This window comes from Varroa destructor, unplaced genomic scaffold (assembly GCF_002443255.2).
Source record: "Varroa destructor unplaced genomic scaffold, Vdes_3.0 BEIS01000002.1, whole genome shotgun sequence".
In the NCBI taxonomy this organism is placed as follows: Eukaryota; Metazoa; Arthropoda; class Arachnida; order Mesostigmata; family Varroidae; genus Varroa; species Varroa destructor.
This window is the reverse complement of record NW_019211455.1, coordinates 54,436,507-54,453,242: the sequence shown is the minus strand read 5'-3', so window position 1 is coordinate 54,453,242 and position 16,736 is coordinate 54,436,507. Positions and strand designations below refer to the sequence as shown.

At 41.9% G+C, this 16,736-nt stretch overlaps 1 protein-coding gene across 11 annotated transcripts in view; it reads right to left on the bottom strand.

The window, feature by feature from the left end:
* The window catches only part of Dys (Dystrophin), a 252,876-nt gene that overhangs the window by 9,048 nt on the left and 227,092 nt on the right, over positions 1-16,736 (bottom strand). For 7 of the 11 annotated variants that reach the window (XR_002670685.2, XM_086981254.1, XM_022790381.2 and 4 more), the window contains 11 exons: positions 12,887-13,024; positions 12,511-12,620; positions 11,804-11,919; positions 10,313-10,373; positions 9,902-10,038; positions 9,348-9,558; positions 8,839-8,927; positions 7,347-7,786; positions 6,704-6,963; positions 5,749-6,198; positions 4,649-4,986 (listed from right to left, as the gene is read on the bottom strand). Coding sequence is in view for 10 of the 11 variants with exons in the window: in XM_086981254.1 (XP_086837380.1) it covers positions 4,649-4,986; positions 5,749-6,198; positions 6,704-6,963; positions 7,347-7,786; positions 8,839-8,927; positions 9,348-9,558; positions 9,902-10,038; positions 10,313-10,373; positions 11,804-11,919; positions 12,511-12,620; positions 12,887-13,024 (2,350 nt within the window). In the remaining variant the exon portion in view is untranslated. The other 4 variants (XM_022790386.2, XM_022790385.2, XM_022790382.2 and 1 more) reach the window with 3 other exon arrangements.

Sequence of the window (16,736 nt, the reverse complement as noted above, 5' to 3'; positions counted from 1 at the left end):
TACATCACTTGTACATTATTGGAGCGTTGCGCGCCATGTTACATTATTTGTAGAGTTATCATTTTCTCGCTTTGTCATCCTCACAATCGCCAGCCTTGTCTTCACCTTTTTATCGGCGTCTGTAGGTTTTCAGATATGGGAGAGGTCTGTGGATGATGCGTACCTGTATTTTGTTGTAGCATTCGCGCATTGATCCTTGTCTTATTCCTTTTCTTGTATTTGTATCCGTCATGGAGCGGTGTGTGCTAATAGTATTTTAATTATTTCCAATTATGTTTAATGGCAAAACTCAGCGTAATAATGCGATTGTGTTAATTACACGTATCAGTCTTCCTACGTCACTCATTGATTTGCTTGTTATTGTTGTTGCCGTTGTGGATAGTTCAACTGTACAATGACAAATACGATGTCTAGTGGGTCTGGATAATGTTATTCGAGCTTGACTTGACAATATTTTCATCGTAATAGATAGGTTACATGGTACATGTGACATGTATTCTAACAGGTCGATGAGCTGATGATCCAGTGAATATTTTTACATAATTAGAAATAATGGCTTAAGCTCAGGCTATTATTGAGAGACCTATGGGTTTTTGGAAATTGTGTGTGTGTGTGTGTGTGTGTGTGCGTGTGATCAAAAATAACATGGTACCAATTCATCTATTGATATCCATTGAACTATTTTTATGTACGATGGTTTGTTGGTAACATCGCGATACAGTTTAATAACGAGCCTAACTCCCACAGACTGTTTAATAATTATCGTCACTTCATTGTATTGCCACACCTGACGACACTGAATATACACTGTTTCGTCTAATTTTCCTTTTGTGTCCATTTTGTTTGCGAAATGTACGTGATTTACTCTGCATACAGCACGTAAGCACATAGGTGAAACGAGCCTTAGTAAACGTTCTTGCTGCCTCTTGCTGCTCAGTGTCTAGCCATGTTATATCAAACACTGTCCAGTTTTACTTAATTTTAAACATATTATTAGTCCTATTTATATTATGGTTACTAAATACTGCCTGGGTCTCTTCTTGTCGTTGCTTTTCTCGTCTTCCTGTTGCTGCTGTGCATCCTGCGAGCATTCGGGAAGAAGGACCAAGAACGCTGCATACGAATCATTACACACAGCAAATAGTTTGCGTCAGGGAGGTCTACGTAGCTGCTCGACTTTCGCAATTGCAATATTTTCTTCTGCCCTTCAGACCGCCTCAACCATTTCGCTATTTCACTACCGTATTTTAACCTATTCATCCTTTTCTATCGTGTTCCACCATTTTCCAATATAATTGACAAATATGACTATTTTCTAATACTGCAACTTCTTAATCTCTTTGTCTCTCTCATTACGGTGACTGTTCTAATAGAACAACCTTTTTGTTTTTTCAGTCTCTTCTTTTATAAACTTTCAACGATTCCATTCGCGCGCCGCATCGGTTCCCAGCAAGGTACGTCGAACTTTTTCGGGGGCTCTATCTCTGCCCCCTTCTATTTGTTAGAACCACGTTTTATTTGACAACAATCATTGTCACTTGATATCGTCGTCATTAATCCTGTTGCTTTTATTGTGCTTTATTTTTGACTTTTAGGTTTTTGTCAACTTCTCAGTCACCGTATAACTCTGGTTCGACTCCATTCGGAGCCTCGACTACTAATTTTCAATGGCGACGGTGGTTTCGTTAAACGCAGTCGTTCCATTCACCACTATATCACTCGTCATCTCGCATTGGCTCCGTTCGAAGACAACTCAGAGACGCAGGCGCTTTGGAGGTAAACGGTTTGTTATGAGAAGAATGAGGATGATTGCATACTGAGGTCCTTCCATACATAAATTTCTTTTTAAATACAGGTCTTATTTTGTGTAGCACGTCGATAGCGTTTCTCTTAATCCTCACTTCTATTTTTTACGTCGACGAATATATCGTTCACCGCAAAGTGACGACCGTATTCTTTTAATATACTGTGACCTTGTCATGTATGCTAAGTTGCCTATCCATAGAGAGCGTTTTTTTTTTATATGTGAGTTTGTGTGCCCCGGCGAGCATCGTTGTCTCTCTTTTTTGAAGAAATATGATAGACGGGGAGGGGCTAAATGAGAACCTTGCTATTATAGTTCCGACTCAATTTGTTATTACCGCCCCGTTACTTCGTCTATGTCATAGCTTGTTAACTTTTAACAGATCGCCGAACTGCGCCTGTCGGTTCGACTGTTTGTTGCCAACAGGGCGTCAACGACGAATGTAAGGATCACATTAAGACTACTTACTTCGAAACTTAATCATGATTAATAAGCACGTTGGTTATCGTTGTCAAGGTGTAATACAATAACCGCAAACTCAATAGGTCCCACTTCTGAACTTTTTAACTTCTTCCGGGGAATGTTTGCACCCATCTGGTTCAGCATTAAGCATTTTCTGCGCGCACTATTTTTCTTCGTTAGCTTCTGCATAAGAGAGAAAAAAGCTGTATGAGTGGTTTCTTTGTTGGCTTTCTGGTTTGGTTGCTTCCTGCTGGCTAATTTCCTCTGCTGATTTCCTGCTGATCAATCCGTTGGCGTTTCCATCGGTTTCCATGGCTCTATGCGGATGAAGAACAGTTACTAATATTTACGAGATACGATGATATCCATTCTCTAGCTTTGCTTTTGGCTTTATTCACTAAATATACTATAGTTACTCATAGTCTAGTCCATTCCTGCTGGCAGGATGGTGGTTTCGGAAGGCCGCGTCAACAATATCGCCATCGGACAGATCATCTTCGTCTTCGAACAGTTCGGGGTGGAAGCTCTCCATGACGCGGCCGATGTGGCTGGCCATGTGAAGCAAATTACCCATCTGAAGCGCAGATCCACAAGCACCCACTATTTGACGTGGCGAAGTGGCATAACATAGATGTCATGCATGGGTGTTTGGGATAGTACCGAATTGACCCAGAGAATTGCAAGGGAGTAACAATAATCGATTGGCGATAAAAAAGTTTCAGGTGTTCGGAAAAGAAATTTAACAAAGTTCATTCGAATTTTTTATTGGTTTAGTTGAAATGGTTGTTTTGGATTTCGGCATTTTGAGATGTGATGAATTGAACATATGGGTGTGTGCATGTGTATGTGTATGCATGTGGGCGTAGATGCGTATGAACCGTTCGGTATTTAAGTGAATAAATATAACAATGGCACCAACACCACCGGGGTTGAATACAAAAACGAGACGTTAAATTAGGTTAGGACGTAGTTCGACCGAAACCGATTGAAGTTCCCCCAACGGCAAGGGTACACCATTTCCAAGGCAGCGTGCGAGTAGAAAAAGCAAAGGTTGAAAAGACGAGTTAGATTAATTGTTAGCAGTAGAATGTTAGAAGGTTAGTATGGTTAGATGGACTTTGCCGCTAGCTTTGCTTAAACCTGCATTTATAAGCTGTAATCATAGATTAAGATAACCAGCTTTTTATTTGGTAATTAATAGCACAATAATTGTGTTCATCGTACAGCGTAATCACGATTCTGAAGAGTTTAAGGGCACTTTTCTAGGCATAAAGCAACTCCTGGCCATCGTCACTTGGTCTAACTAGTGGTGTTTACTAAGAAAAGATTTGGCCGCTTTCATCGAAAGGAACGCACCCATCCATGTACACCAGCTTTAAATAGGTTTAGTGATTTCTCATTAAGCATGAGACCATTCAAAGTTAATCTGTATGAGTGTCACAGTAGCCCCGAGCCGGCTAAGGCTCAAGACGGCCTGAGGTTATTAAGCGCGACGTAACGAAATACAACGCTAGTTTACTTGATAGCGGAGGGCGATGTGCGCGGTCTCTTTGTAGAGGTGGTAGAACGCCGGCTCGGGAAACGCAGACAATGGCGGAGTCATGGGGTACATCGGACTTGATGCCGACTGGGGAAGAGGTGGGGGTGGAGGGACCAAGGCCAGTCGAAACCTCTCACGGCGAGCTCAAAGCGAGCCGACTCCTGATAAATTGATGCACGCCGACTGGCTCATTGACGATTTTTGAGTGCTATTTGTATCGGTACTGGGCGTCAACAGCGGATCACTAAGAACCCTAGTATCATCAGAAGGTCCGGGGTTTTCATAAGCTCCGTCATAATCTTGTCTTCTGCCTTGTTTTTTTTTACCACTCATGATTGGCCACGTCCTGAGCCACATTTGGGGCCGCTCTGGCAGAAGTGTGCATATCACTTCTGTGAGCTTGACTTGATTTTGACGGAGACGGTTATGCTTTTACGAAAGCATTGGTAATCGAAGAGGACGCAAAGTGCACATTTGCTGTTCTCACAGCAACATTGGGTTTCCTGCGCAACATCCCGTGCTCCTGCTGCTCCAATGGGATTCGTATAACGATTCAATCGACTAGTTGACTGACGACATTTTGATGGATGCCGAAGAACCAGGTGTAGAGAGTGGTCGAGCATACGGAGATGAAGAATATGACTTGGACGTCACTGGTGGCAATAGTTGTGCTATGGGTTGCCGCATCGACTGGATTCGTAATAGTTGTATCGACTCCCTAATGCTTGTTGACGACACAGATGGTTGTATTGGTGGTGATTTTAAAATAGTTGAGCTCGGCCATGAGATTTTTGTTGAAGTTGTTGCTGTTGACCCATCAACAACAGTAACAAGTGACTCACCTATATGTCCACTCAGTGCGGAACCTGGCCGCGGCGTCGAGCCGTTGAGCATCGGGTGGCCAGCGACCACATAGTCCGCATGGTCCGGTCTGCCAAGAGCGGGAGTGATGACTGGGGAGCCCTCATGCTGGGCAAGAAGTGTCCGTAATCGACGTAATTGCGCATCCAGAGCGCGATTCTGCTCCTCGAGCATTCGCATTCGTGCCTCCAGGCGTCCTTTATGTTCCCTGAGCATCTTGGCCTCAGCTAACATCTCCTCGTCTTGGGTCGATAAACCATCGACCTCTCCATCGACGCCGAGAATTGAAGGTGTCATCGGCGAGAAGCCTTCGCTTGCTCTGCGTGCCCGGGAGAAGAGGTTAGTTAAGACACCGAATGAGTCACGGGTCAAGTCAGATTATCGGTTAATGACAGGTATAGATGCTAAGCATTAGGGAAAGGATCATGAAAATACTGATAGAGAACTAGTTATAGCTAGTTGACCAAAAAAAAAAAACATAGGACTGGCACGTAGAAGAAGCACAAGTTTAATTTGATGGTCATTTTTATGAGACATGCCGATGTTGATTGCTGTCAGTCGGAACGGGGAACGGTGAGTCGGTCACGAAAACACTGGCTAGAGATGCGTGCATGCGTTGAAATGTTGACAGGCTCATGCAACAATTCACGAATAAATGGTGTGTCAGACCGGCCATATGGATAACTTCAACTGAACACCTACCTTTCCTGTTCAGTTCATTTTCCCTTTGTTCATATATTGGTATACTTGTGTGCACTTATAGGTAAACAATAAACGTCCTTTTTTACTTATATGTTTTGCCTTATATCGAAAAGAAGCCATATAATTGGAACAGACTAGCTCAGGACATCTACGTTATTTGATAACTCCTTTAAGTTTAAACATGTATTAATAAAGAGTAGTTCGCCGAATACAAGCACTAAACGTTAAGAACCGAATGAGAAAAGCAGTCGACGTAAAATTCACCCGAAAAAAAAACAGCAATAACAAAAAGAGTCATCAGAAAAAAACGACGGTAAAGTCCGTTATAATTTCTTTATACTACACTCGAAATCCGAACAATGTTAACATTGTCACTCACCGTAAATCCTGTAGACGTTCATATTCCGCATGAAGTTGCCGATTTTCATGTTCGAGTTCATGAATCATCATTTGCAGCTCGTCCTTCTGGTCAGCGAGGATCTGAGTAGGCGCTTGCGCCGGGCTTCGAGGCTGTAGGAACATGGAGGGCATGGTAGGCGGACTTGATGGGGTCAACAGGACACCGGGCGGCGGTCCGACGACAGGCATCGAGCCAGGCAACGAGCCCGGTAACGTCCCAGATAGTCCCCCAGGTAACGCCCCAGGTAGCGATCCTGGACCGGCGAGGCTTCCGCCAGCGCCGACACCAACTGCCATTGCACTAAGGGGGGGCGGAATGGGTGATGCCCCTAACCCGGCGCTAAGTGAGCCATTTGTCGAGAGACCATGCGCGTCTCCGTTCATCGCTGCACAGTACTGCTTAATCAAGTTATGTTCATCCTCAGAACCGCTGTAAAAAAGTGGGGAGGCAGATTTGGTAAAGGGGACATGTTATATTGAGAAAAAATTCGCTTTTTTACAGGCTGGCGTTCAAATCGTTGAAATAATTTTTTATGATTCACTTCCCACTATCATGATTTGTTCTTACCTATTTGTCATCTCCACATACAAAGACTGGCAACATAGTAAATCAGTAAAACGGCTTCGGTAATACTGGTACGGTTTATGATTATGCTGGCGTCACTGATATGCCAACATCTTTGTAAACGTTTGTATGTGACGTACATACTGCCTTAGGTTTAGAAAATGCATGCCTATTATACTATAAATTATGCTAAAAGAAATATGCCCTTAGTGTAGGAAAAGCCTTCATATACTATTTATTTTGAGCTTTCACTTTAATCAATATGAAATACGTATTCTACAGAATTGCGTTACAGTACGACTTGACTAGCAAGATTTTTATAATAGCCTAGAGTCGAGAAAGACTTGATATGAGAAGGAACTTTACGTACGACTCCGGCGTGGAATTTGATCGAGGTCTGAGCTGAACCTGCGCCAGCTTATTGGCGTAATGCTCCATCCGCGAATGTAGATCCGATGATGGATGAAGCGTGGGTGGCGATCGAGGGGCCGGACTCTCCAGGTCATCTCCCTCGAGCACTGTCTGCACCGGTAGGTAGCCCAATCGTGGGTGCTTCTTGAAGTAGCGTTTCGATTTGAACTTGTTCTTCATGATCTTCGTAAAGTCTCGAACATCCTCACCGGATGTTGTCTGTAAAGTGACATATCAGCGAGACATAAATAAGCATCAAACTTTGTCCATAGATCACCATAACCTTACTTAAGCATTACTTACTAACATAATCTTACTAAGCAAAGGGGCCAATTACGCATCTATGCTTTATCGATTTCACTTTTTGTGTGATATACGCACCCGTAGAACGCCCATTCTAACCTAGTATATAACTATTCAAGCTCTATACCTAACACAAGGTTGTTTCAAAGCCTAGATGTTTCAGTTTTTGTTCCGTCAGGCGCAACACAAAACGATATTGCCCGGGTTTCAAATCGTTTTAAAATCTCGCGCGTACACCCAAATCTGCTAAGAACATTTAAAGCACTGTCCAATATATTACGACAACAATATATACGTACCGCCATGCAGTATTCCTGCATGGGATGAGCGAGCTTATGGCCCTTTTCTCTCCGACCAGAAAAGAAGCAATTCTGACACAAATCCGTGTTGAAGCACTTTAGGCAGCGGTACCGAAAGCCGACAATGGGGTACTGCTTGCAAATGTTGCATTTGGCCTGGTGTTTAGCTGACTCGGCAGCTGCTAGTCGATGTAGCACGGGTAGCCAGACAAGTGACTGCGGCTCCTGCATGAACCACTGTAGGAACATCTGCACGTTGATTTCCCGGCGGCCTGGGCCAGCTCGTTCGAAACACGAACGCACTGATGGCTCGATGTTTGATCCGCCAAAAGCCGCCACTTCCCCCAGTAGTCGGGGGGTCTGCACGCAGTCATGCAGCAAAAGTCCTAACTTCCTCTCATCAGCATAGCCATTCACGTCCGCGATCAAACGGAATAGATCTGTAAAGAAGAACGAAGAGATAGAACAAAGGTCGTTAAATAACTGATGGGTTTAACGGAGGCAGGGCATTTTCTTGCGCTGATGATGAGAATATGCTTGTCATATTAACGGTAGAAGTATTTTATCCGTCTTTCATTGTTATTCTGTCTCTTATTGTCTTTTTATTGTTATTTGATTTTTTTTTTTGTATCTTTTATTGTTCCTGTGAAGCTCTTCTAGCTTTCATAGGAATGTAATGTTGATGAGAGATGTAATAATTCATTGTTGTTTTTTTAGTGATACTGCATCGTATGAGCTGACATTCAAGGTCAGGTTTTGTTCATATACGTGTATCTATTATTTTGTTTTCAACGTTTTATAGTATAATGAATTGTTTGATATTAGATACTTGGCAAATGTAGAAACAGCCAGGATAATGTATGATAATATTTTTGTCATTATAAATAGCCTCACTGGCAGATAAGATAGGATCATCGTATGATAAGAATATGTCCTGCAACGCTTAAAAATTTATTCAAATTCTGTGAACTTTGGACGTAGATTTTCTGTAAATACGTCAATTTATAAGTGTAATACACTCGACTAGATTGCAACTGAATTGGTCAATCTTAATCATTACGATATAGATGAATGTAAAATTTATAAAAAACAAGTATTGCAAAAGGTGCTGCTCAAGTCAGGTCAGGTCGCTTTAAGGTTAATGTTAAGAGCGGTGAGATTTATCAGAGGCTTCCTATAATCCATTCAGACATCCACTTAGGTCCTTTCTTTCGAAAACGGTAACGGCACAGCTGACCTATTAGAACGCTGACTAATATCCTCTCCATAAACGAGAAAGGCGTACAGCCTTTCAGGCTTGCTTCCTCAAAATTCATATCTACGTTTGTTACTACCTAAATCAAATCTATATAAACGATAAGATATTGTAGCTTTTCGATTGCAGCAAGTAAAAAAATACGCCCTGCCAATTCTCTACTTGGCTTATTTAATTATAAGTTATTAATAACATGCTATACGTATCATTTGAGTAGCGTGTTGCTTCTGTACTTACACTTGAACTTATCCTCTAGATTGGCCCTGCAGAGCAGGATGATGCCGACTTTGAATGATAGCACACGAATGTGCCCGGTACGAGTGGCTCTGTAATGATATGTAACAACGATAGGAACGCGCATGAGGAAATCGACCACCGACCGAACAGACAAAAAACCGACCATTATAAGGTAAATAGACAAACCATGTTATTAAAAGAAACAAATATATCTACCTATGAAATTGAGGTAAATTCGTATGTGTCTATAAAAGTCGTTCAGAATCTACAAACGATTATCTGTTCACTATAATTAAACAAGCAATCATGCTTCGAGCAAGAGCAAACAAACGGAACGGGAGGTAAATGCGTTAATCCTGTAAACACGGCCGGGGGTGGCGACTATCAGACGCAACCTCACGTACTGTTGGCGTTTTTTTTTTTTTTAGATTCTGCCAACTACAAAATTGCTGCATTGCAACGAATCGATTTAGCATGGAGACGTCGCCGACGCCCAGCATCGTACTTACGTATCGTATAGATTGAGTAGGAAATTGAGACACATGTCAACACATAGCGGCAGGCGAAGCAGAGCGTCGGAGCCGTGTTCTCGAATCACTCCTTCGAATACGGCTGCTAAACACTGTACCATTTCGTTGACTCCAATCACCTTGTCATTTTGTGCGCGCAGGCCGTGCTGTTCGAATGCCGAAATCGCCACGTTCATCGACACGTAATCCACTGTAATGGAAAAAGAGATGCGTACATCATTCGGAGGTGCCAGGGAAGACAACAGGAAAACCTCTACTAAACGAAACCAATATCATTGCGGGTTCGTTGGAACGGATTTTTTTTTAAAAGCTTGTTGAAATAGAGGAAAAGGAGGCGAAGCATGACCTGAGGTGAAAAAATGTCCTGCAGATAAAGCTTGTATAAAAAAGAAAAAATTGCATTTTTGAACTGGTTTCAAATTGCGTAGTCTGTCTCAGTGAATGGGAAATATTGAAAACAACGTATCCGGAAAAACAGTCGTAGAATCATCCTCATGACGCCATCGTTCGCCATGAATACGTTTGTTACGTACAGCATAGTGCCCGTTGAAGATGTCGAATTTTCATGGCAGTCCGGTACGCAGCAAATCTAACAGTGTTATACTGGGTCAACGCGTCCATTAGGTCGAGCATCTTTGGATGGTCCCAGTGAGTCGTGCCTGCCCGGTGACTGTAATAAAGACACATATATCTTTTAGCACGTTCAGCACTAAGGCGTTGATTCAGACTAATAAGCTCTTGCCACAATTCTGAAGAGTGTGACTGATTGAATGGTTCGACCTATGATTGACCACTATCGCAACTCATGTAACGGCAATACCAGCGATGGTGGCGAAACGAAAAAGTCATGGTTTCCTATGACCGTTACGTTGATCGCTATAGAATAGCTGGAGGATAATGACCGTCTTATATACTACAATTGAGCATTCAATTCGAATACTTACTTTATATAATAAGGCACCTTGTTGCCCGAAACCGCTCGCTCCCAAGGTGGATCAACCGATGCTGAAACACGAAAAAAAAACAAAAAAAAAAATCGTATATTTTTTTATCAGTTTACAGTTCGACTTGGTAACAAACTTTACGATCGAGTTGATTCAATGTAGGAATTCCTTTTTTTTTTTATTCCTTTAGATGTAACAGTTTTAGATAGGAAAGAAGAAAGCCCACAACAACGACAATTAGATTATCGATTTGGATATATGCGATTGCTGCAAAAGCTTAGAGACTACACCTGGATACTGATTCTAGTTGGTCATTTATATGGACGCGTGTGTACAAGTTGCATATGTAAATATGTATATATCTTATAACAATGATAAACACTTTAGTGCAAGGTAACACGCTTGTATAAGATCATGAAATTGCTTGATTACGAACATTGCGTGATAGTGAGGCCCATGCGAAAAAGGGGAAAGGAAACCCAATAAAAACACGGCAGTACTATATCTAATCAGGTAAAATGGCATGCGCTGTTTATACCAGACGAAGTGGTGTTAGACAGGCTCGTATTGATCTAACACAGATCACTAAAACGTCCTAGATGCAGGTGTGTCGAGGGCTCTCCATTAACATTGAATGACAATGATTTGTTACTCACGGACAAACGGAACTAGTCAACCGGCTCCCACTTCCCTATTTTTTTTCCATCAATTTCGCTGTTTATAGCACATCTCCAGTGAACTTCATAGGGTGTCGTGACACTCTTTATATCGTATGACTCAGCTGTAGAAGTTAGTGTCACGACGACAAATTTTCTAGCGTTTTAAGGTTCCACTGATAAGAATAGACACATTTAGGTAAGTTTCACAACTTAACGATTAACAACAGTGACGACTTAGCGAAGTCGGCCTTGCCGAACGTAGCATTTCTAACCACATTGCTCAGACGGTCAGAAAGAAAAACGTGCATCGAATAAGATCTCTTGAACCTTTTCTTGAGCATGTAATCTTTGAAAGTACCGCTGGCGAGACCACTTCATGGACGCAATGGCGTCAGACGTAGGGAACTGGCCGCAGGGATAAACTAGATGACCGTACAATTTTGTTTTAAGCCGCTGGAGTCAGCTTTACGGACAAATACCGGGGCATAAATATGATGAGAAATGGCCAAATTCTGAAATCAGCAAAAATATTCTGAGGAGAAAAGCATAATAGTCAATCAGAATACGACACAAAGTTGTAGAAGCGAGAGGAAAACTCTCGAATCAACCTAATGCAGGGACTACAATCTGCACTCGGTTCCTATAATTGTACAGAGTAAAATGGCGGTCATCGATACTGAGTTAAAAGAAAAGTTAGGACTTCCACGTGCGATACCCTATCCTTTAGAGCAGCTGTTGGCCGTCACGCAATGATATGTTTCTATCTCGAATTATAATGAGATTTAGTCTACAGTGGGCGTTACGTTTAACGGTGATCATAATCGGCACGTACCATTAAGGAAGGTCTGTTGACTGGCGCCCTGATCGAGAAGGGCGTGCTCCAATAGTTTCCTCCTTTCTTCAAGCGCAAGCTGCAGTATCCTCCAGCGGCCGTTCAGGTCCTCAAGTCTGCAAACGAAATCCGAAAAGCAGCCGACAAAGCCACGGTGGTCGCGCGTTAAAACGTAATGATGAAAGAAACAACAGTTATTCAAGTGGCGTTACAATAAAAACAGTTGTTCGTCATAATAAGGACCCCTGTGCCCTTAGGTTATGACCGCTCTGTTGTCGAGGCTGCAGGTTTACATAGAACAATGAAAACATTCACTGCTATTGGGAGCAGAGCGCCTTTTACCGCTAACCCTTCGTTCCTCTTTAACGACAAAAAACATTTGCAGGTCCATGTTTTCTGCTATTATCATATCGGTATAACATCACTACGTACTTTAGCACTATGTTGCTTCTCTCCATTTTTTTAATGTTATTTTTTTATTTTTTCAAGGTTTCTCCTCAATAGCATTGAACATAGATGAATAGATGGCGCAACCGAAGGAAAGACAGACCGGCAGTAGTTCTGTTCAGGAACCCTCTGAGCTAGGTTCCACCTTCCGAAACGTAACCACATCATTATGAAATCGCGAAACTACCCACTGTGTTCCTTCTCAGTCGTACTTTACCTCCGTTTTCTATTTGTATTTTTTTTGTTCTCGTTCCACCTACCTGGAAAGGTTATGTTGCGAGAGGACCACCCCGCAGGCGGTTATTGCTGCCGCAGCCTCATTCATCCCATCCACGACCCCTTGCATCGGTGCGATTCGATCGCGGAAATCCTACAAATGACCAAAAAAGTGGGCGCAGGAGAACACAAAGCAAATAAACAACTCGGAAAATTAAAAAAATTGATATCGTATTATTATTATTATGCATAACATATTTTCCTGAAATAAATCGTTTCAAATACTCAGCAGATGATGCCAAATCTACAACTACATACAATTGAACATAGTATGATCATTAAGACTACTACAGCAGCTCTTTATAATACAAAAAAAGTAATAAAAATAATAAGTCAAGGTAATATAACATTTTTTCTTACCTTGAGATCATCGATCTGCTGAGCGAGTTGATCCATTGAAAGATCGTGAACCCCGCTCGGCCAGTTCTCTTTGGCGGTTTCGGCCGTAAGCAGCCGACTACCGAAATCATCCAAGGCGCGTTGTAGGGCTTGCATTTTCTATAAATTAGTAACAAAATAACGAGACAAGCGATGAATAGCTTCTTAGTATTTAGCCTAAGGTGTATATCACTCAATCAGTTTAGATGTTACGTAGTATATATCCTAAGGTCAGGTGCAGTACACGATCGAACAGTATACGTTGACGCTTTTCCCATAGAGTCTGAATGTAATGTTGGAAAACGGAGCTAAAATAGATTCGAGATACGTCTGAGTTTTTGGATTCCGAATACTTTTCACTGGGCGTGTCATTCTGATCTAGAGAACGTGTCCTGATTGTCAATAGCACTCCGTTCATTAGAAGGGAAATCGCAGAATTCTGCAACTGTCATAACGTTCAACATCAATAGACTCAACGCCTACTATTTAGTTAACTAGCCAAAACTGATTAGACAGAGTAACGAAAGCGGATAATAATGGCCCTTTATTATTTGAAAAATCATTAAATCCATTAGAGTTTTCTCCGCATTATCAACTCACTTTGGCCCGTAGGAAGCTGACCTCATTTTTGGCAATTTTGGCAATCACTTCCGGCGATCGAAACGATGTAAAGCGGGTTAAGGTTCGATCATGACTCACTTTTACATTTCCAGCTTCACCGAAGACTAGAGCTGGCTCAGCAAGAGCACCATACCTTCTTCCACCGCTCTTCATTGTTATCCTTTACTGTACCAATATTAAACGTCCATAGACATTCGTATGTATAGAGTAAACAACAAAATCGAACTCTCATTTCTGAGGCTTCCGACACCCGCGCGGTTTATCTACATGCACAACACTTAGTCCATCAGCAAACGACTTCGTTGCGCTCAAGAAGTACATGGTGTACGCTTGTTTATTATTCACTAGCGAATCGAGCTTCAGTACGACCGGCATGGAATTATTTGACAACAGCACTTCAGCATTGCCACTTGACCAAAGATTTCAAACTCAAGACGTCAGTTAGAAACGCTTTTCAATTGAAACTCTCAGAGTTTGTGGCTTTTTTGTGATGCCTTCCTTGTCTACGTATCACGCAATGATATATGATCCACATACTCAATAACTAGATGACTTGTCGTAGGCCATACGCCGAATTAGCGATTTTTCTTCGGCCATCGGTTGAGGTCTTATTTTTTATATCAACACAGTAGCGTTGAATGAACGGTCGTGAGATAGGTTTCTAGTACTCCGCCTTATTCAGACGCCAGCCCAGGTAAGCGCATTGCAGAACACCGCGCGCGTTATCGATTTCTTAATTTTGGGACAGGGGATACACCACAGTCGTTGGTGTATGTTTGTCTCTTTGTTTTGTCTGTTTGAAAGCGATGAAACGACGATCACTGATTAGGGACCGAACGACAATCGGACCGGCCGCAAGCGTAATAGAGCCTTCTAAAAAGCGGATTTCAGATCTCACCCCCCACTCTTGAATGCTTCGAATTGAACCGGGTTCTGACGAAAGCTGGTGCCGTTGCTTCTGCTTTTACTAATGTCGTCCCAGCGCTGATCAGTTGATCACTCAACACGAAAGATGCTGTGAGACGAAAACAGTACGTACTTTTTATATGACGTATTGTGTAAAAGTGCAAGCATTTTAATGCGGTTGATTCAGACTGGGCCCTTAAGCTTTTTAATTTCGGAAAATTCGCGTTTATATAGCTATCACTTCAGTGATATAAGGGCACACACAGCCAGATCCGAGCTCAATCACGAATTTATAAAAGGATGAACTAGAATCAGGCAACAGAAGCGAAGGCGCGCTTCTAGTTCTTCTATAACATACACAATGTGAAATCAAGGAAACAGCATGTGGATCTACATAATAACTATCTATAGGCCAAAAACAAAAAAACGTCAGAGACAAATATAGCCTGTTGTTTCGTGATATTCGTACAAACGCTCATTCGAATTGCTACTGCCTGCACGTATATGGATGACACACACTAATTTCTAATCCAATACGCGACCGACGTTCTTTATCGTCGCAGACGGCAGGATCTGCATCTGTTTTAATGTTTTTACCGCACACAATATATAGCTATATAGCTAGTAGTTGTGTTTTCCAAATAGGTGACTTTGCTCCCGAAACATTAGCGATTCCGTATTTCATCTCTTCTCGGCAAACGCACCATTGAACGAAATTTCTGGTAGCCGAAATCGCTTCCACAGCTTAAACAAAAATCAAAAATCTTATACGATAATAATCAAACGGCAAACGTTCATGTTGGGTTTGTTTGCTAGGGTGTCTCGAGCAACAGCTCTCTTGCACCTGGACAGAAGACCCAACGCGAAATGCTTGCAGCACGGCTGCTAAAAACTTGAAAGAATCCTATAGCTTTGCTATTACAGAATATATTGTCCACTCAAAAGAAGATATATTTTTTTTTGACATCTTACTTTATTCTATTAGGACTAATTAATTTAGAGAACGGAACAGGCAAACTAGATCCTAAAAACAAATGCTAGTTTCGTTATACTCCATCAAGTATCACAAAAAAAAAAAAACTCTACGATCTTTTTGTTTGCAATATTTAATTTCAACTCATCCAGCAACATATCGTAGTACATATTGCGTTTCATTATGATTTGATTCAGGTAAGATGGACAAATACAGGAACATCACCTTTGAACCGTTTGAGTATTACTTGAGAAAAGATCCTCATCCTTAAATTTGAAGCGGTTTAAGGCAATAAGGATCTAAACTAACTAGAAACTAACGGGTTAACCCATTTGAACGATATCTGAATGGTTGGTATCGGATACCGGCCCTACATTAAGATCAACCTGAGCAATAATTCGTAACGATCGAATAGCTTATAACTCTTTTACTGCTCCCTTTTTTCCATACTCCCATAAGACATCGCTAGTAAGCGCCCGCCATCGGGATAATTGTATTACTATTTTAAATTGTAGACATGTCGATCCATCCACAGTGGTTAAACAATATTTTATAGAGAAGAAAAAGCGGTAGGGGGAGACAGCTCAGCGCAGATATCATGCTTCGAAGCAGACGACGGGAAGTTAACACTGCACTGATAGATTCAGACGAGAATCGATCGAAATCTATTTTCTCGATACGAGAATTTAAGACACCTGCAGGCTTCCGTAGGTCACGGAAACGTCAGCGTCGGAAAAGGTAAAACTAAAGTCAACCAAGGAACAGGGAGGGTGTCTAAATAGGGAGGATTTGATTCTATCGGAAGTTCACACGCCCAGCGCATGATAATGAATAGGCATTTCCTTTTGTAGCGCAAACTGCTGGACACTCACTGACGCTCATTCCTGTACTGGAAGAAACTTTACGCTTAAAATATTATAAATATATACTGGTATTTGTGCAAGAGATTGGCATTAACTCTCTACCCAGGATTGGGATGTATAGACGCCGTAAACAAGCAATCATAGAACGGGCCTTTCGCCTAGGACGGATGGCGCATCGCAAAGTAAAGCCTGACATATACTGCCTAACTCGAAGGTTCCTCAAGTAGGTCATTTCGCATTGACATTTCGCAGCGGTTCACGATATTTTGCTCTCAGTGGCAATAAAAGAAAGCAGAAAATTATCCGAGTATCAAAGCAAAATGAGCAGATTAACTGTCAATTCCGAGCGGATGCTTCCGTTCGACAATATAGGACAGAGTTGACTTGCTCACCTCGACCTGTTAGCGGAATGTTTCATAGAATCGCGATTCTGATCGGCCCTCAAGTAGTCATCACATATATTCGTTAT